Below are 20,317 nucleotides of genomic sequence, written 5' to 3'. Positions count from 1 at the left end.
GAAATTCTAAAGCTTTTGGACTAAGATCTTCAGAGTACCAAACACCATCCTCCTCAGGTGCCTTCTGGCATCGGGACTTGACACGTCAACTAGCTATGGAATGAGTACAGATTAGAACCTCTAATAGGTGCATGGTTGCCCTCTCCTCTCCAGAGGCTGCAATGTGTTCTCTATAACCTATTCAGGCTGTGGCATCCTGCAGTAGCAGTGTACACCAGACTGGGCACAGAACAGACTTAAAGTCCGAAAGGGTGCACAGACAGCACAAAGGGATCTGAAGGTCAGACGGGAGGGATGTGGAGCATTCTGGGAAAACATTCAGAGGTTCAGATCATGCTGTTGGCTTGCAGAGAGACTCCCAAGTGACAGCGACTTCAGGAGATGCCAGGAGCTGGAACCCACTAGGATCCCAAAGGAGGATTCCAGGCGGGGCCAGTTCTGGACTGCCAAAATAATACAGCTGCCTGGATCTTACCAACCTTGGGCTTATTCCGGTGCACCATGGCTAATTTATAAACACCTGTGGTCTTAAGTTAATGAAAACTGTAAGTCAAAGGTGACTTAGCCAGGTCGGACCTGATTTATAATTTGTGTTTCATTTTGTCAGAAGAGCTACAAGAGGAAAAGAAAAATGTCACAGGCTGATAGGTAAATAGGCTCTTGTACATCCTGTTGCCGTTTACACAGTCCTCAGGACAGTCCTCTGTGACATCCTAAACAACATGCTGTGAGAGACAGTCTGAGCCTTTGATAGTTTATAGCATCAAATACTATAACATTTGTGTTTAGAACCGGAACTCAATTATTTTAAAAACCTCATCTTGTAAGACTTTTAAGCAAATTTCTAATCCTCTTCACCCAGTACAACCTTTGTATATACAAATCCCACTGCTTCACTCAAGGAATTCGATGGCCTGGAGCAGGGACCCCTTTCCTGTTCCTTCTTCATTGCCTGGGCACCAAGTCTTTCCAAACTAGCCAACTGAATAAGACCGTGAGGCTAGACCCCGCCCCCAGCCAACGGAGGAAGGGGCTCAGCCATCACCTGAGTTTGAATAAAAACCAGATGAACTTTCTGTCTTGGTGTGTATGTATGTGTGTGTGTGTGTGTGTGTGTGTGCGCGCGCGCTCTTCCTGTGCATACCCTCTTGACCAAGCATAAAGTTTGCCTTTGTCCAGACGTTGCCACTGGAGTGGTTGCTTCTCTGTGACCCTGAGCTTATTTCGCAGGGCACCACGTCCACTGCCTTCTTCCCTCTTCTTTCCCTCATCCTTTCCAGTTCCTCTCTATCGTCAAGGGACACACCCCAGGACCCTTTGTGGATGTGTAAAACACAGTACTAACTCCTATATACACTGATTTTCCCTGTGCCTATATACCTAACAAAGAGTTCAGTTTATAAATAAAAAGGCTGGAGATTAACAACTAAAAAAAACACAGTATTAGAGTATATTGCAACAATTCTCAAAGTATTCCCCTATACTGTGCTCAGCCCTCCTGTGGCGATGTGGGTGATAGCGATGGGGTGAGAGGTGAATGACACAGGCCTTGTGACAGTGCCATAGTAATGCAAGGATGTGGCTTGTACAAAATCCCTGCAATGTGGCATCGGATGCCACTCTGCCTGTGGCATTCAACCTCACACGCGAAATGGCCACTACTAAGTGATCATCCAGTTGCTACAATCTAGTATCAGAGGGATATAACTCAAAGGGAGGAAAGATGTATTTTGGCCACAGCTCCAGAGGTTTGTCTATCACAGCTGAGGGGGTGTGTGTGTGTGGCAGTAAGAACAGCTCCCATCACAGTGACCAGGAAACACAGAGAGGACCCACGCACGGGGAGTTCTTCTTTTTATTCTACATGGGGTCCCAGCCTAGGTCACATGCTGCCTAAGCTCAGGACAGGTTTTTGCCCCTCCCTTCCCCGTGGGAGAAAGACTCTCAGACACACCCAGAGGTGTGCTTTAACAACCACCCAGGTGTTTCTCAAGCTCCTGCAGCTGACAAGGGTGAACTTGACAGTGACTAACAGGCCTGTAACGTGCAGGCAGAATGGTAACCCCGGACAAAGGGTAGATTCGTGTCCTAGGCAAGAATGAACAAGATGGCATGGGATTTCATTATGCTACTCAGAATTGTAGTTATAGACTCTCTGGAACTTTCCATATGGTATTTTTGGGCTGTGGTTGACCACAGGTAGCTGAAACCAAAGGAGGAAAAAAATCTGTGGGTAAGGAGGGACGGCTGTGTTTTATTTTTCTCTCAAGTACCCGTTAGTACCTGGAGTTGGAGGTGTAAGGACCACCCAGAGATAATATCCATGTCCTAATCCCCACGACTACTAAACATACTTTCTCTGCTAACAGGTGTGATTAGATGAAGGCGTCTGAAATGAGACCATCCTGGTGGCTCCCAAATGCTTCAGTTTCTTGCTGAGGGTCCATGCATTCTTCAGCCCATCAGTTAAGATCCCCCTCTAAAACAGAGAGAGGTTCTGGCTGCTCTCAGTGACCGGCAAGCAGGTTTTCTTGTCACTGGTCACATATGCCGTTTTTCAATACAGTAGCTCTCTGGGGGCCTCAAGAGATCCCCGAGAACAATTGCATGGCACTGGACATGTGATCTATCTGATCTTTAAAACAGAAACTCACGGAACAAAGCCCAGGGGAACTGAGAGTGGCTGCGCTTGGTCATGCTGAGGCCCTGGCAGAGCAAGCCAGACACCCCTTCTGCTGACCACTTCAGATTGTTCCCGAGCCAAATTATCTCTCACTTCAGGAAAGGTTCCCTGTGGCAAATTAGCATCTGCACCAGATGCTCTGGATCTTTATTGGGCTGGTTTCACCCTAAGCTTATTTGGTAGTTTTTGAGATAATTCTTTTGTTTGTCTCTTTGAAGTCTAATATAATCCAGGCCGGCCTTGTACTCATTATGTAACTGAGCAAGCCCTGAACTTCTGACCCTCTCTGACTCTGGAGTGCTGGGATTATAGGCATATGTCACTGTGCCCGGTTTATGTAGTGCTGGACATCAGAGGCAGGGCTTTGTATGGCTAGGCAAGCATCCTACAAAGTGGCCATATCTCCAGCCCTATATGTCATGGTATATAAAACAGGCTGGCTTCAAGCTCGTGGAGTTCCGCCTGTCTCTACACCACCATGCTCAGCAGAATATTCCAAAGAGTTGAGATACTTTCAGTTTTGCTGGGTCCCCGCCTGCTCCATACAAGGCAATCAATCTGTTTCAGGATCTCAAGAGGAAGACAAAAGATCTCACAGGAACAACCTCTAACCTGAAAGCCTTGACAAAAGACAAGCCAGGCAGCCCAGCCCACAGTTTCTCTGACATTTCTTGGGGGTTATCGGTGGGGTTGGACCCAGCTGTGTGGGAGCTGAGAGCTGCTTCCTAAACACTACTCCCATCCATGTCCCAGGGTGGCTTTGGTTTCTGTGTTTAAGTTGATCTAGTAAACCCCATTTTTCCCATGGTCACAGAGCATTTTCAGGCATGCTTCCTGAAAGTCTGCTAATTATTTTTCTGCTTCCTTGCTCTGTGACAAGCCAAATGGTTCCTGGTCCAGTCATTTCTCTCTAAGACGTTCCTGGTCTTTACTGCTAAACTGTGGATGGAACAGAGCCTGTGTGGTAGGTAGGGCCATGCCTCAGTGGGTGACATATTGGAATGTAATCCCTACTGGGAGTGTTAAATGGGTGGACATATAATCTGACTGGTCAGTTGGGGTCTCATGGAGGTTATTACAGTTAGAGGGGACCCTGGTTGGAGAAAGACCAGACCCATGCATAACTATATGAAAATCTTGACCACAGAATCCTGAGACAAAATAAATCTCCTTTCATTAAGACTTATTAAATTTGTGGACCACGTCACCACCAGCAGGACACACACTAAAAGGTTTTGTAAGTTTCAAAGGGTATAGAAAAGAGATAGGGGTTTTACAAGGACCCAGTGGATGTGCCCTGAATTATTCAGTTAACAGAAAGAACAAAACCAAACAGAGTTACCGGAACCAAATATTGGTGATTGTTTCCCTCAAATTCCCCCAAACTACCAACAAAGACACAGTGAAGCTCCCAAGGGCAGCCAGAGTGCCACCTGTAAGCCGAATGTTTCTCAGCGGACTCTAAAGGCAGGTACAGCGCTATCTGCCACCTAAGTGCTTCTCAGCAAATGCTCTGCTCACAAGAACAAGAACTTGGAACAAGATACCTGAGATGTCTTAGGTCACTAGAGAGATGGAGAGTGGAACAGTAAGTCTGATGAATCAACCTAAGAGAAAGATTCCTTTCTCTTAGGAGCACCAGCAGGTTAGGTTGTCAGGGCTACAGTGACTGGCGGTCCACAGGTGGGTGTTTCAGAGCAATAGGAGTGGACGGACAGTCGCCCACCTGTGAGGCTGAAGTCAGCATGGGTGACGCCAGGCCTCTCTACAGTAGCAAGACCCATGATGACACCACAGGCTTCCTGCGTCTGTGTCCAAATGTCCCCTTTTATAAGAACCTCAGGGACAGATTTGGAGCCAAGTTTGCTCATTGGAACCTAGACTTCATTTCCAAATATGGTTGACTTTTTGGTGCTGGGGTTAATGTTGTAATGTATGGACAGACACCCTCCAACCCATGACAAATAGAACAGAAAATTCCAGGTGGGTTCGCGGCCTCCCTCCCTTTTTATTTACTGCAAAAGTGCATACAAAGTTTAAAACCTGGCAAGGGAGCATAAATCAAATACTGCTTCCTGCTTCAGGTCCTTGACTTCACTGAGCCTAAGACACATCTTTTTGCTTTTGTATGCACACACGTGTGCAGGAAGACTTGTAACTACAGAAACACAAATCAGAGGTTGACCGAGGGTGTTTCTCAATCACCCTCGACCTTACCTTTCTTCCCTCTCTGAACCAGAGCTGGCCCATTTGGGTAGACAGGCTGGCTAGCAAGTCCCAGTGATGTTCCTCTGTCTCTCCCCTGCCCCCACAGGAGCTGCTCTGTGTGGCTTTCAGGTGGGTGAGATCAAGGTTGGGTCTTCATGCCCATGGGGCACATCCTTTACCCGCAGAGCCATCTTCCTAGCTCCTATTTTAACTTCTTCCCTTTGAAGAACCAGATCCTTAAATACCAACAGGTCCCAAGCTTGGATACCCTGGTACTCTATTGGAGGCCACTGTTTGATGACATCCCAGCAGGTTTCCTTCTCTTTTTGCCTTAGGTGGCAGTGACACCTACCGATCACATGTCTGGTCTTCCCATGGGCAGCTCTGACTAGTTGAAGCTGAGTGCTCGCTTCTTCCGTGAACAGTGGGATGCAGTCCCCTGCGCTTGGCATGCCCCAAGTGCCCTGTTCAAACCCTCTTGAGAGCTGCACTCCACACCTGCATTCTTTGGCTTTTCCAGACATGATTTCTCTATGTAGTTCTTGCTGTCCTGGAACTTGCTTTGTAAACCAAGCTGGCCTTGAACTCACAGAGATCTGCCTGCCTCTGCCTGCCACCACTGCCCGGCTCACGCCTGCATTCTTAACATGGGTCAGCTCACCAAAACCCACTCTTAGCCAACAACATTATGTGCAATTTCCTGATTTCTAAATTGTGTGTCTCTATAAATTCTTCCGAAGTTCACAATCACCGGAAAGACTCCCAGAGCTCCAGGGTTTGGGGCTCCTCACTCTCCTGTTTTGAGTGTCCCCTTCCCTCTGTCATCCTGTCAATCTGTTTGTGACAACCTCCTGTCTCTTTTTCTGACGAGCTGACTACTCCTTCCTCCCACTGTCAGACCCTCTTCATCCGTCCAACCGTTTATTGCCTCTCTGTGATCCTTGCCCTGTGCTTCTCAGACTCATGGGATCTAGAGGGGATCTAGCATTGAGACGGTGTTGGGATGGCTGGGTAGGCAATCCACTGCACAAAAGTGCTCCACTGACTCCACTTGCCAAGGTCCATCTGGATCAGTGCCCGTGCCTACTGCGTACAAAGGGGCTTGGGAAGGCCTCCAAGGCAGCTGAGTCTGTGTTTCACATAGATTCTTTTCCACTTCTCCTGGAGCAGAGGGGCCCCATTCTTGGCACCAGCTCCCCAAAGCTAAAGCAACGGGAAATTCAAGAAGAGAAAAACCCAGTGCTCTTCAAAGGCCATTTGTGAAGTCAGTCGGAAGCTGGGCCACTGTGAGCAGCCGAAGCTGTTAGGGCTCCCCTGATTACCATGGTTTGTTACAAATGTCAGAAAGAGTTCAAAGGAAAAGGGATCCCCAGACAAGTTTGGGGTTAATGAATAGATCCAGTAATTTTGCAGCCTGAATCTTGGCTTTCACTGATCTGGGCTGGGTCCTGGGAACAGGTGGTCTGTTACCTTTCAGGGATAGTTATCCCCTACCAACAGTGCTATTGGGGAGATATGGGCCACTCAGGTCAGCAGTTTTCTAGAGTCCGGTAGGAACTATGATGTCCTTCATGGTCGTATATGTGGTAGGGATTTCCAGCTCAGATAGCCAGCTCCTTCCCCAGGGAGGGACGTCTTCCTCACTGCCTACTCCAGTTTCCTCCCCTCACATCCACAACACAATCTATCCAGACAAACAGACTTCTGGGACACGCTAGTTGTCCCAGGAGCTAATAAACACAAAAGTCAAAGCAACATGGCTCTACATGGCTCTGAAGGAAGGTCCTGGCAATGTGGGCACTGCACGGATGGCCACCTGTTCTTTGAGGTTGGCTTCTTATCTGGCTCACTGGTCTGCAATACAGCCTCTCCTGTATGGCTACAATACAGCAGGTCCCGCAGGGAAGTCATTCTTTGAGACCACTAGAGCATATCTCTGTCCTCTTTTCCTTAGACGGCAGCTTGATAGCCTTATCATACCCCCGCTACCCCATTCTTACCTGACATCTACTCATTTGAACTGGATCTTTTAGATCCACTAAGGCTCCCGAACCTCTCCCTTATCTCAATGGATCAGGCAATTTCCAGACCACACCGGCGTGTGAACTGTGATCCAAGGGTGAGCGGCAAGATGCGAATGAGTCACGGGAGCAAATATTGCTTTTCTGCTCCTTACATGCCCCCCGAATTCACGACTTCACAGAGAGCAGGAGCCACAGACACAAGAAATGACAACTGCTCGGTTGACTCCCGGGTTATCATGGATGGGTTATATGGCTCTAGGGACTACATCACAGACCCTCTTTGTGAATGTCAGAGACTGAGGGCACAGTAGATGTGCAAGAATTAACGTGTCATGTGATTTTAAAAGGTATATACACACGCACTGACAGTTAAAGGTTCAGTTTAGAAAAACTTATGTTCTATGTGTCTTTTAGGGAGAGTTCCTCTAGCCAAGATGTTAGATCAAAAGACTGAACTGTTATATGGACAACTGAACCATAGATTCAAATACTGTAGCTTCTAACATTGAAGAAACAGTTCCCTCAAGCAGAGTCAATGCTCCTGTCTGGAGATTTGGGGAAGTTAACGGGACAGATCCAGGTGGCTGAGCTCTATTCCATTGCTGGGCATGTGGATGGATCACATGCTTCTAAGTTGTTTCTTTTGCTGAAAACTAAAGGTTTTTAACTGTTCATTGTCAATCTCCTCCCCACAAGGGTTTCCACGTCCATTTCTAAGGTAGACTCGTACTGAGCCAGTTTTACTTGCATGTTTCCTTGATCTGGGATTAAAATAAGAAATCGGCATTTGCCTGGGAGAGTAAGTATTTTTCCAGACCCTGTCATTATTTTAAACCTGCTGAAGATCAGTTTTGCAGAGATTCAAATTCTTGGCCACGATCACCTTGAGAAAGGCCTGTCTTCACACCCAGTGTGGCCATGTTCTCCTTCACTCCACTCCAGTTACAGGAAGGTACGTCCACGTGAGAGAGGACAGCCTGGAAACCCTGGCAGCTGAGCCAACGACAGCCCCGAACTGACAGCTCTCCACGCAGATGAAGCTGTCCCAGGACCTGGCTTCAAGTCAACTTTTGACTCCGAGCCATTAACAGTCTCCAAAAGCTGAGGCCTGTTCCTGGAACAGAAACTTCTCTGGTTTTTTCCTAAAATACCCTTTTGAGCAGTTTCAAAGTTGTTCAGTGTTTTGCTAACATTTTAGGGAGCTATGGAAAAACTGGCACACCATAGGAAGAAAGGAAAAAAAATGCCAACAGGGGAACAGGTCGCCCGGGGTCATTGGTCAACTCCAACCACAGATGTGATCAGAGATTCCCTCCTAGCTATGAGCCTCGGGTTCAGTGTGCATCACCCCATCTCACAGGGACAGATGGCTGGAGGGGTAGTGGTGGTGGTGTTGGGTGCTCAGGATATGGCGTTATGACTCGGTGGGTCCAAAGGCTTTTTGTGATCATCCTTGCATTGTCCCTGTCACACAATATAGAGGTATTGGACCACATATTAAGCTGTAGGTTTTGAGTGGACATTGGAGGAAGGAAACACATTCTGGGCCTGCTTTCCAAGGACAATCAGCACCACTCATCTAGTTAAAAGGTTCTCAGGGCCATGGTGAAGGTGGCAGTTACTGCCTTCCTCGTCTCAGCCGTTTGCCCTCTGTACTGGTTGTTAGTGACGACTGTGCGGTCGTTATATAGTAGGCATAAATGGACATTAAGTTCCACGGGAACAAAGGAAAACCAAGCTAAGTTCAAAGGCGCCATATTCTTTAATCCCTTAGCAATCACACAGCACAGCTACCATGTAAATTGGTTTGCTTTTCCCTGCCTTTCGTAAATGTTTAAACTATCAATCTTGATTTGTATAGTGTGTCTTTTGGCTTTTACAGCGTGAGCCCTTTCCCTCATGTTTTCTGACTTTTATCCTCCATGTGGGAGCTTGGTAAAGATATATTTACTTAAGAACTTACACCCAGCTCCTGGGAGGCAGAGGCAGGCAAATCTCAGTGAATTCTAGGCTAGCCTGGTCTATATAGTGAGCGCTAGGCCAGTCAAGGCTACATACATAGTGAGACTCCACTTAAAAAAAAAAAAAGATTGTGTACCCAGAAACCAACGGCTGGGTGTTGTCCGCTCTTGTTCACAACAGTATCCTCTGTATTACACAGACTTTTTGGAACCCAGGAGAGGACCCTATAATATCACCAAGTAAGTCAGCTATTATCAATCAGTACAGTGTCATTAGAAAAGGAATTTCTACTAGAGAAAATAAAATAATACTTGCTACATTTGGGATGGGGCAGTGGTGTTTACAAAGTTGACTGGAAGTTTAAAAGATCGATTGGAAATTATGTAGCAAGAGAAGAATACCAGGTTAGGGGTATGGTTCCAAGACCAGGAGCTCAGGCAGCATATGCAGTGCCCTAGGTTCAATTTCTAGAAACATGCAATGACTGAAAACTAAATAGATGGATAAGGCAACTGTCTATCACCCCAGCACTTGGGAGATGGAAGCAGAGGCTCCCTTGAGGCAAGCTGGTTAGCCACACTAGTTGAACCATCAAGGTCGGGGCTAAAGGAGAGGGAAGTAAATAAAACTGAAAGGGGTTCTGAAAGGGGCTGTTCACACACACACAGAGACAGAAAAGAGTTATATTCAAATTAAAGCTGCCTTTCTTGACCATGTCTGTGGGCCTGAGAAGCAATGGAAACACTTTTCTTCTTAGAATCAATGGTCTTGAACGTCAGTCATTAATTAAGACAGCCAGGTGCCACAGTACGGAATACAGGAGTCCTTCCTCTAAGATGGCACACACACATTCACACAGAAATGAGAGAGCGCGCGCGCACCCTCCCCACACCCCGTCTCTCCTTACCGTCAGCGACAGAGCCATGCAGACGAAGGTGAACTTTTTGATGTGGGTCGAGGTGACCGTGGCGCTCGTGTTCGCCAGCTTATTGCTGGGGTTATTCTGGGAAGACAGAAGGGCAGTGATGACAAGGCTGGGTTATCCTTGGCTGAGCCCCCGGGTCACAAAGAGCACCTTGTTTTGTTTGACGTGCCTCAAGTACGGACTTCAAGTGACAGCTTGGAAGATGGCTGTCACATCGGGTCTCTGAAACAGCTGTCAGGTTCCTGCCCAGAAACATTAACCAGAAGGAACTCTGGGCTCACGCAATCCTCTGCCCTTGGCACTGGCTGCCAGCTCACCCCAAAGGGCCTTGGCTCTGAAGCCTGCTTTCTGACTCATGTGTCCCCTTTTGGCTTCAGCAGTCCCTGAGCCTGGCTACCAGGACTGGTGTCTCCTTAAATGCCATGGCTCACTGACCTCTGGGGTCCTTTCCTCTCTACCGAAGGAATAAAGCTTCCCCTGAGCAGTTAAGGCCTCCTTGGGCCCCAGATACATCATCCCACAGTTGTTTCTCGCCCTGTATCCCAAACAGGGCTCACTCTTCTCCCACATCCCTGCATTCATCTTTCTTCCCTTTGTTGGATTTCCTGGATTTCAAAAGACCCCCTCCCTCCCAAAAGCCCACCCCTTGCCAGCCCATCTGCTGGGGAAAGCCTCTCTGTAACTGCTGACTTACAGACAGTTTCTTGGCCTCACTCCTGAGGATACTGGAGCTGTTTGGGTGGACAATGTGCCCTACACATGTCTGAGATTAAATACTGCCTGTCTTGCCCACTCTCTGGCCTCGAAGCACTTCACCGTCCTCCTTAAACAGGCGAGGATCTCAAAGAGCACTGGCTACACCGAGCTGTAAGCAAATCCTGTAAGCAGGTAATTCATGTATTCTCTCACTGGTCACCAAAAAGTGCGGAGCAGGCCTGCTGAGGCTGCCACAGCCCACTACCAAGCACGCTCCTAAAAGACATGAGGATCAGGCCTCACTCCAAGGAAATCAGAGAAGAATCCTACTTCGTTCTAGATCAACTTAGCTCCAGAGTTGGGGAACAAAACTATCTGGGATACCTGGCACCACATTAGCTTATGGGGTGGGGGAAGGAGGTACAGTATAAAAATCAGGTAATCGCACCCAAACACGCTTAGCCCATGCTGGTGGCCATTGTGAGGACTCCTGCAGAGCACTGTAAGAAAGTATGTGTTTGGGTGCGTGCGCGCGCGCACACACACACACACACACACACACACACACACACACGCACGCGCGTGCACACACACGCACACGCACACACACACACACACACCCCTCTGCAGGTGCGGCTGAAATGAACTGGCACGCCAGCATTAAAAACAATTCCATCTTCCTTACCTGATGAGCTCTCTGACAGGCAACAACCTAAACAGACAATCTGCCCATGAGGTTTGTATTTTAGTCAGAAGTGCTACAATGTTAAAGCTCTTCTTCTGGAACCCACAAAGAGGTTCACGATGCCACCAGTCAAGGCAGGGAATGCTGGAAGGCCACTCAAGGTGGGGGTCTGAGATATTGGTGGCCAGATGGTATTCCCAAACATGGCTTGGGATTACTCAGTGGAATGTGTGAAAACAATGGGAGGTTTGAAAAGGATCCCAAGCAACTCCAGGTTCTGGCCAGAGGTAGGCTCATTAAACGGAAACTCTCTTAGCTTCTAAACTGTGTGATTAAGAGTTTTAAAACAATGTTTCCCTTGGGTGCTTCTGCTGAAGACACACAGCATGGGATTGTTAAGTTTTATTATTATAAGGTAGCCAAAACCAGTTCCAGATGGGACAGTCCAGCCAAGCGCTCACCCATTCCAGCACCCGCCTTTGTCTTCAGATGCACTGTATAATCTTACTTACCAAAGGGAAAACTGAAATTTAGCAAAGATCGACATCCGTGTTGGTTTTCTAGGACTCACTACACGTGTTCCTTGAAACGAAAGCAGTGATTCTATGTATAGCTGGCATCAACTTACTAAACAGAAGGCCTCTCTCTTAAAGCGACCCAGAACTCGCGCAGTCTCGGGGGTCTGTCTGTAGGAATCAACCAAAAATACTACCCAGGAGAAACTCTTCAGGCTGGTGCTGTATCCAAATGCCTGGACTGCTAAAGGAGGGCCACACCAGCACTGTCGCTAGCCCATCGCATGCCAGGGTACCGGGGAGGGGTCCCTGCAGTGGAGAGGAGAGGCAGACTGTATGATGAGTGTGTGTACCCGAGAAAAGGAGGGGAAGGGAAACGGAAGACTAGCAGGGGGCTGGGCAGTATGGAAGAATGCTGTCATGGGAGGTGAGAACAGAGTGTGTGTGTGTGTGTGTGTGTGTGTGTGTGTGTGTGTGTGTGTGCGCGTGCGTGCGCTTGCGTGAGTGCATGTGTGTGTGTAGGGTGGTGGACTTTGTCTAGACTTGGGGAATACCCTGGGCTTAGGGAGTGACGTGGGGTGGAGGGAGTTGGGTACCTACCTCTCCTGGAACCTATATTCTACTAGTCTGGCCTTCCTAATCGACAGTCCAAGGAGAACTTGCAGAGCTGGGATGGATGCTGATTGAAATGGGATAGTTTTAAACCTCTGGCCTGGCCTTGTTTGCGTGACTTCATGGGACTTTCGTGCCCACAGGAAGCTGGAGTGAGGGCTGGGGGTGGGGGATGAGGGAGCCGGTAGAGAGACAGTTATGATCCAGAGCTCAGCTGACCATTTTGATTGGTGGAAGACCCTGGCCCTGGGCTTTTCTCCCCAAACTCAGTGGGCTCCCCTTGGATAACAGAAAATAGGGGCAGCAATGGCCCTGAGCCACTGCTAGGAAACACGAAGGCAAAACCCATAGCGAGTGGCAGGCTCATCGTCCCTCTTCCATTTTTCTCTTAGAATATGACATGCCTTTATACTTGAATAGTATGCCTTGCTAGCTATCTGCTTCCGAGCAAAGGGCTGTAGGTTTTATACAAGAGAGGTGTGGTGAAACAGACATTTACTAAATGACAGGCAGGACAGTTCCCACCAAGCCAAAGGATGAGGTCAACAGGGCTAGAGGCCTCCCTTCAAGGGGTCAGCAGTTGCGGGAGGGCAGAGCAGCTGGCCACTGAGGTTTTATTGGCTGAATTAGAAAGGTGAGGTACGGAGCTGGAGAGATGGCTCCCAGCACCCTTACTGGGTGGCTCAGAATCACCTATAATTCCAATTCCAGGGGAACTGATGTCCATTGGCCTCTGAGGTCACCTGCATGCATCTCGTGCACATAAACTCATACAGTCCATACACACACATAAATACATACATACACCTTAAGAGAAAACCCCGAAACAGACAGGAAACGAATCTTGCCACACAGATACTGTCTGTACCCATCTACCTGCCATAGAACAACAGCCACGAGCCTGTGAGCTCAAGCCCCAGCCTGACACCCCCAGAGCCTGGACATCTGCTACAGGACCCACAAGGCCTGGCATCGACTAGACAACAACAGGTACAGGAACAAAGCCCATCAACCTGACTTGGGGTGAGGGTTATTGACTGAAAATACTCACGCACACGTGACCACAGGAATAACGATTTGGAAAAGCACCACAGAGTTTGCACTAAGGCAAGCCTCACTTTCCTCTGCTATTCTCGGAGGAAAAGGTCCAGGGTTTCTCCACGGAGACCCCTGTCCATCAAGTGGCAATGCTGAGAAGTGTGTTTCTGACACCATGCCACACAAGTCTCACCTTGTCAAAAGCAGGATAGACAGCACGGATTTCTGTCAACCAGCCATATGGCATGTGACCCACGGGGTAGGTAGCTGTCAGAATTGCCACAGCCTGCAAGAGAGGAGCGGACGCCGTTAGTGTGGGCATCGGCAGGAAGCCCTCCGGGATCTGCCGGGCCGGGTGATACGGCTAGGGGCACATCTGTCCGTGTAGTCACTAGCCACAAGATGGTCTCTGACAGCAGAGATGAACCGAGTGAGAATCAAGCAAGATTCCCTGCTTAAAATGCCAACATCTCAATCCAGTTTCCTCAGACTCCAGGGCCTTGGCTCTTTCCATTGGGCCTAACTAAGCTCCCGAGCCAATCGCGATCTCCTGTGGTGTTCTGCGAGTGTGCATCGTATGCTCATGTGTCTTCACACATGTGTGGTAGATGTGTGGCATGTGTGTATGACACCGCGTATCTTTTTCAATTGCTCTGCACCTTACATATTGAGGGAGAGTCTCTCCCATGAACCTAGAGCTCATTCATCCAGTTAGCCTAGCCACTCTTTTCAGAGCACCCGGCATCTCACCTTGCCATGCTCTGGGTCCCAGGAAGATACTGGTAATCTGAACTTGGGTCCACACTGAGCTAGTCCCTCAAGCCCAAATCGGGTCCCAAAGCAACCCTAGGAGCAGAGTCTCAGGTCGGCTGCACTTCTCCGCCTGCCTGCTGTCCTTCAGAGTGGTGGACCCGCTTGTCTTTCCAAATCAGCCCATTTCAGGCCACTCGGTCCCTGGGGCCCAACTCAAAATTTTAATTTAGCAAAATCAAAAATATCTCATACAGGAAAGACAGATTTCCTGACAGATTTCCATGAAAAGCGTTTTCTTTTCTTGCATGAATGAAAGGGAGAAAAGAAAAAATTTGGCATCGACGGCCACACTCTGGCAGTTAGTGTTTTAACACACTGGTGAAAGAGGAAGTCTGGCTTCATTTGTTTCCATGGACAGAGCAACTGTGCCCAGCACACAAGGGAATGATGCCGTCCACAGCTATGTGAGGAAAGCTGGTTTGGTACGCTATGGCGTGGTGTGCTGTGTGGTGTGGCAGAGCATAAAAGAACATCGTGACTAGGCAGAGCTAGCCAATCTTCCCTCTTCCTGTGTGAGATGGGAACTTCTCTCTGTTGAGACTCCCGTCTCTGCTTCTCCACAGAAACGGCACTGGTGATGTTAATCACACAGGGCTGATGGAAAATGAATCAAATGCATACAAATGCTTGAGACATAAGCACACCATCTAGATACCACTGGCTTTATTTCCCGCGTGTGGAGCTTGTATGCCATGGCTGCCAACTTGGAAATGCCTAATACAAAATCTGCCGTCTTTTGTTTTGTTTATGGGGAGGTGGAATTCTAGCACGTAAGTGACGGGGGTTCCATCCCTGGAAAATCAGTATCTGACTAACGAAGCTGCTGTCCTACAACCGCCACCCCGGATGGCATCTGTGACTTGGATACCAAAATCCAGGGACACACGGGGGCCAGAGAAAGCATTCCGCTTTGATTTATAGGTGTCTTCCCCGGCCAGCAGGAGCTCTTCCTAGGACATGGAAACTGGCAGGGTGCTCTGGGCCGGGGAGCTGCTGACAGCGCATGCAAGGCCAGGTATAAACAGGAGGCCTTTACGAGAACCCGCCAGCCTTCCTAAAGGACCAGTGGTGCCAGCAACAGAATTAATTCTCCAGAAGGCAATGGAGGAGGAAACAAATGAAGTCACTCTGTTTGCTCACCCCCAGCTCGAGAGAAGGGACAGATGAGTCAAGCCTTTCTGGGACATGGCAGCCAGTTTCCAAATCCATTTCTGGAGCTCTCAGTGAGCACACAGAAGACCCTCACGGGGGGGGTAGGGGGACAACTGCCAAAGAGGCCACGGATGGCATGGCATATATGACACTGGCACAGGGGAGGTGAGGCTAGACGGGGTCACCACAGAGGCTCTGGGCAATGCCAAAGCTCCTACAAGGCATGTCCCATGATCCTTTGCAACAACAGTGAAGAAGCTACATGACAACACTATAGAGAAATGGAGGACCTTGACAAGGAGGTCAGAAAACTAGAAGATTCTCGCTATTCCAGCTTCTAGCAGGTTCTGTGCCTTCCTCTCCTATGCCTCAGTTCCTCGTGTGGTAAGAAGGATGACGTAGATGTTTTCCATAGCCACAGAAATGTGAAATTTCAAAAGTCACCCAGCCATGGGCTTCCTTTGTCACTGTCTCGTGTAATTTAGCATTTTAGAACCACTTGGGCTCTGGAGGTGATGTGGAAATAAATCTGAATCATCTCCATCCCTCAGCGTGTGCCCGCATGCCCACAGTGTCCTACCTCTGTAGCAGCAGAGCTGCCTCCGAGGTCCCGGGACACAAAGAGGTTGACAATGGGCCGACTGATTCGCTGTGTGGCCAGGATCAGAGCCAGAGGCCACCAGAAGCTCAGCATCTTCCTTATGGTCGCATCGCCCTGTGTGGAGAAACAGAGGTCAAAGCTCATTCGGTTCCGGAAGTAGACCGGAACACAGCCTAAAATCAAAGCTTGGCTTCTTATGCCAGTCAACAGCACTTCATTATGCTGAATAACAACGTATAGAAAAGCCTCTGTAGACACGCCAAGCTTAATTAAAATTAAGTGTACAGTTGTATTAGAAATTAATTCAGACAGCTGGCAAGCTACTGAGAAATCAAAGCACACACTGAAGCTCGATGTATTCCAACTACTGTTTCCCATATGCGGAACCAGCCTCCACACGAGGTCCTCCCAGGACCTGAGAGGCAGGTTTCAAATGAGTCTCTGTTTATGTCATCACAGTGACTGGCGACAAGCCATGTCAGTAGGAGTTAACTCTGATCAACAGAATGCTATTATAATCTACTTTGGAATCAGTCAATATATATAAATGTGTCTAATTGCTACAGGACTATTTAGCCCAGCTGCAGAGACTCCCACCTTCAAGGCCTTCACAGGAGTTACACACACTGAACAGAGCCATAGGTAAATCAGAAGCACAGTAAGGGGCTAGCTGTGTCTTAAGATATCTACAGCCAAGGTGTGTGCTGTCTTCCAAGCGTGGCTCCTGTTACGCAATTTTGGTTTCATTTCTTAAGAGGGTACGTGTTACATCATGGGACCTTCTCAGGCATTTTGATTTCTTTCTCTCTGCTGGAGGCTGAGCATTGAGAGAGAGGTTGGTCATATCAAGATAATTGTGGTGGCCAAGTGGAAATAACCAGGTAGGGAGTCAATGGTAGCTTGACCTGGGATGAGGTATGTGATCCACACAATTACTGTCGTGACACGAGGAAAGCATTGTGTGGTTAAGCTGGGGACTGGGGGTGGAGTGTGGTCAGGGGTAGCCACGGTCACTTCTATCTGCCTTATAGCAAGAGAAATGATGCCCGCTGCACATGAAGAGAAAGAAACAAGCATGCACACAAACCCAATCCTGTTCTCAATGAGATGAACAGAATGCCTTGGCCTCCTGTAACAGGTTGGCTATACTACTCTTAACTGGATTCTCACTTGATGTCTAAACCCAGGACAAACGCACTGTTCTCCATGGAGGCTTCCTACACCACATGACCAAACCTGGAGGCCTGTGGATTCCTTGCAGTAGAGATGCTGTTTTGGACTCATCTAGTGTTTTGTTTTGTTTTCTAATTGTTGCTTTGATGATATGTCTTCCATATCATGCTATGGTACCTAAAGCTCTGCTGACTCCCTAGGAGGAGCCAGATTAAAATATTGGGACTAGCCAGTGCAGACTATCAACAGAGCCTGGGGCTGTGCTATCATGTTAACAACAATCAAACACGACACAAAGGTCCCATCGATCCTGAAACTTTCTGGACGATGAAAGAGGTGGCTGTGGTACAAGAGTACAAGGAGGTCATGGGCTGTGTTACCCATGACTTGACACGACACACGGTCTCCTCATTTGGTGAGGAGGAGGCTGAATGGTCACTTCTCCTGAGTTCATTTTCAGCTTTAGAGTTCATGATTCTCTGATGGCCTACCCTCAGAAAACTTCTAGCGCTTGGCCTTTGGGCTTAGCACACTGAGTTCTCATTTCACATTCTCTACGTCTTGGGCAGACTGTGGTTGAACAGGAAAAGACTGCCCTGGGGGTTAGGGAGAGAGGGAGAGAGGAGTGGGGAGGGAGAAGGCTCGAGATGGACAAGGATGACCAACATATGACACATGTGTGAAAACCAGACAGTAAGTCCTGTTACTTTGTACAACAAGTGTGTGTTAATATTTGAAAGAGTCAAACGGTGCACGCACCCCCAGCTCTGGGCCGCTCCTATCGGGGATGATGTCATGGATGTTCCGGTAGTAGCCCAGGCACAGTGTGGTACAGCGCACGAGCGCACCCATGTACAGAGACAGGATGGGGATGAGCAGTGGCTCCCGGCATTCCAGGTGACTGTGAAGCAAAATGGCTACAAAAACAACCTGCGGAAGGGAAAACAGGCCAGGTTAGCCGAATGAGGGGAGCTGGATGGAGAGGCCGGGCCACCCTCCTGAGCCCAGTAGACTCTAGTCTGACCTCCTGGGACCCAGATGCTCATGCCTGGGGCTCACTGGAGAACCACAGTCATGATTTTGCTAGCTCCACCACTGAGACTCTTTAAGGCAATTGTACTTCTGGTTAAAATGACCAACTAGAAACACCTAGAAACTCTGACCTCTTACCTGCCTCACTCGTGGCTACTGGAGGCTGATTCCATACCAGAGGAAAAGGTTGTGGCAGCAGTGACGTACAGGGACAGGCTAAAATTCACTGAAAATGCTGCTCCAAACACCACTAGAAATGATGATGCAATTCTAAGCTTGGAAATGTGTTCGAATATTAACGACAATGTGACTGCAGTGCCCATTTGTTTACTGAAGTTAGAGACCCGGATGTCTTATACGTGGAAGTAGCAAGCTTCATGTTTACCATCCGCGAAACTAACGCTCCAAACCACAGTGGTGTATTTAGAGGCTGGATATGGGCTGTGTGGTTGGTAGCAGTGACCATAGTCAGGAGAGACTGAAGCCATGATGAAGTGCTAATCCCTCTCGGATGGCTCAGTCTTGAAAGCAGAGTTTATGATGTATTAACCTCCTTATCCTGCAGCTGCCGGGAATGTGGCCAGCCTCACCATTGGGTCCTCAGAGCCCAGGGGACAGAGGCGCTACACGGATGTGTGGCTATGCGCAGGCAGCCGAGAACGCAGGCAACTCGGGCAGACACAAGCTGGGGACATGCTCACTCTCGCTATCTCGCTCACTCGGTCTCACACATATTTGTCATGCCAGGAAGACACACTGGGCAGCAACAGAAGTAAGGATGCCCACATCTGTCCCCATGTGGCTTCCACCTGGACCAAAGGCAGTGAACTGAAAGATATGAAGGCCGGCAGGAAGCAGCCATGCTAGGACACAGTGAATGGGCCAGAAGCTTGGGTGGGCCTTTGAGGCTGTGGACACGATGCCCATACTCAGCTAACGAGTCAGAGCTCCTAGGGTTCCCTTTTATGCAGGCGGGGAGCGGCACAGCCGTGGCAAACTTCCCATTTTTGCCATCTTCACTGTAAACCAGAGTGGTGGTATATAGAGTCTAAAACCTGGATGCATAAAAAGTGAAAACGGGAGGACCAGGGTGTCCTCTAATTCCTAAGCTGTCAAGACAGTTCTGGAGCAGGACCGTGGAGGAGGGCCTGAACGAGGAGAGGGAAGACACATACCAAAGAGTAGGGAGGGGTGACAAGATAGTACCCACACAACAGAAGGGTGACAAGTGTGTAGGCTTGGTAGGGGAGACCCCAAGGCCAAGGTGGAGATGCTGTCAGCCTCCCCCTGAAATTCTAACCGACTGACATGTGCGGCCCAGCACTCGCCACTGGCCTTACGTCTTCACAGCAGACCACATCACTTACCAACTCTAAGTAATACTTGTGCACTTTGCCTTCTAGTCCAGAATCACAATTCTGAGTCTGTCATGGCCACCAAAAGCATGTCAGATTATATTTGAAAAGAATCTGCTGTGTCAGTGATAAGGGTGTCCCCAGAGAAAGGATGTTCCCTGGTACTCAGGGATAGAGACAGTCCCAGACTGACCTCTCGGGACTGACATTCTAGCGGAGGGGACAGATACACTAACCAAACAATGGGCCAGTGAGCACCCACTGTCTGTCATGCAGAGTCGCTGTGGGAGGCAGGGAGGCATCTCTGCTGGGCTCTGCCTGTGCTGAGCTGAGACTGAACAGAGGTGGCAGGAGCAGAAAGGAGGAGAGAGAAACTGAGGCAGGGTATCTCTTCCAAGTTGGATCTGAGGTAGGTGGACTGTGGACCAGAGAGCAAGGTGGGAAGAGAACCGTGCTGGGGCTTGACAGGCAGTAGGGTTTGTGGGCCTGCAGCCCCTCCTTGGCCAGCATTAGGACTGAGAGTTTCAGGTATGCCTTTAATCAGAGGCTGAGGTGGTCAGGAGTTCAATGGCGAGGATAACCGTGGCAGCAACAGGAACAGGAGAGAGCCAGGGCAGTTGGGTGGGGATGGGTGAGAAGGCTGCTCCACGGTGGGTAGGAAGGGGTGGTTCCATCAGAACGAGTGATAGCAGCAGAGAGGGGCGCAGCAAGGGGAAGGGATGCTAGGACTAGAACATAACCCTCATGACAAAGGGACACGCTCCCAGGTGGCTCCCAAGCTTCTAGCCAGATGATTGCACTTTCCAATTTACTCAGTAAAGAGCTTGCCACAGAAGATCTTCA

General features: G+C 48.9%; 1 protein-coding gene across 1 annotated transcript in view; it reads right to left on the bottom strand.

Moving 5' to 3' along the window:
- Positions 1-20,317, bottom strand: part of Ankh (ANKH inorganic pyrophosphate transport regulator) — a 133,757-nt gene that overhangs the window by 15,202 nt on the left and 98,238 nt on the right. The window contains exons 5-8 of the mRNA XM_085676593.2: positions 17,847-18,017; positions 15,894-16,028; positions 13,542-13,634; positions 9,785-9,880 (exon numbers count right to left, since the gene is read on the bottom strand). Of these exons, the coding sequence (XP_085532719.1) occupies positions 9,785-9,880; positions 13,542-13,634; positions 15,894-16,028; positions 17,847-18,017 (495 nt within the window). The remainder of the gene's footprint in view (positions 1-9,784; positions 9,881-13,541; positions 13,635-15,893; positions 16,029-17,846; positions 18,018-20,317) is intronic.

The sequence above is a fragment of the Myodes glareolus genome, chromosome 15 (assembly GCF_982192425.1).
Source record: "Myodes glareolus chromosome 15, mMyoGla1.1, whole genome shotgun sequence".
Classification (NCBI taxonomy): Eukaryota; Metazoa; Chordata; class Mammalia; order Rodentia; family Cricetidae; genus Myodes; species Myodes glareolus.
Note: the sequence above shows the minus strand (reverse complement) of the source record. Positions and strands in the feature narration are given on the sequence as shown.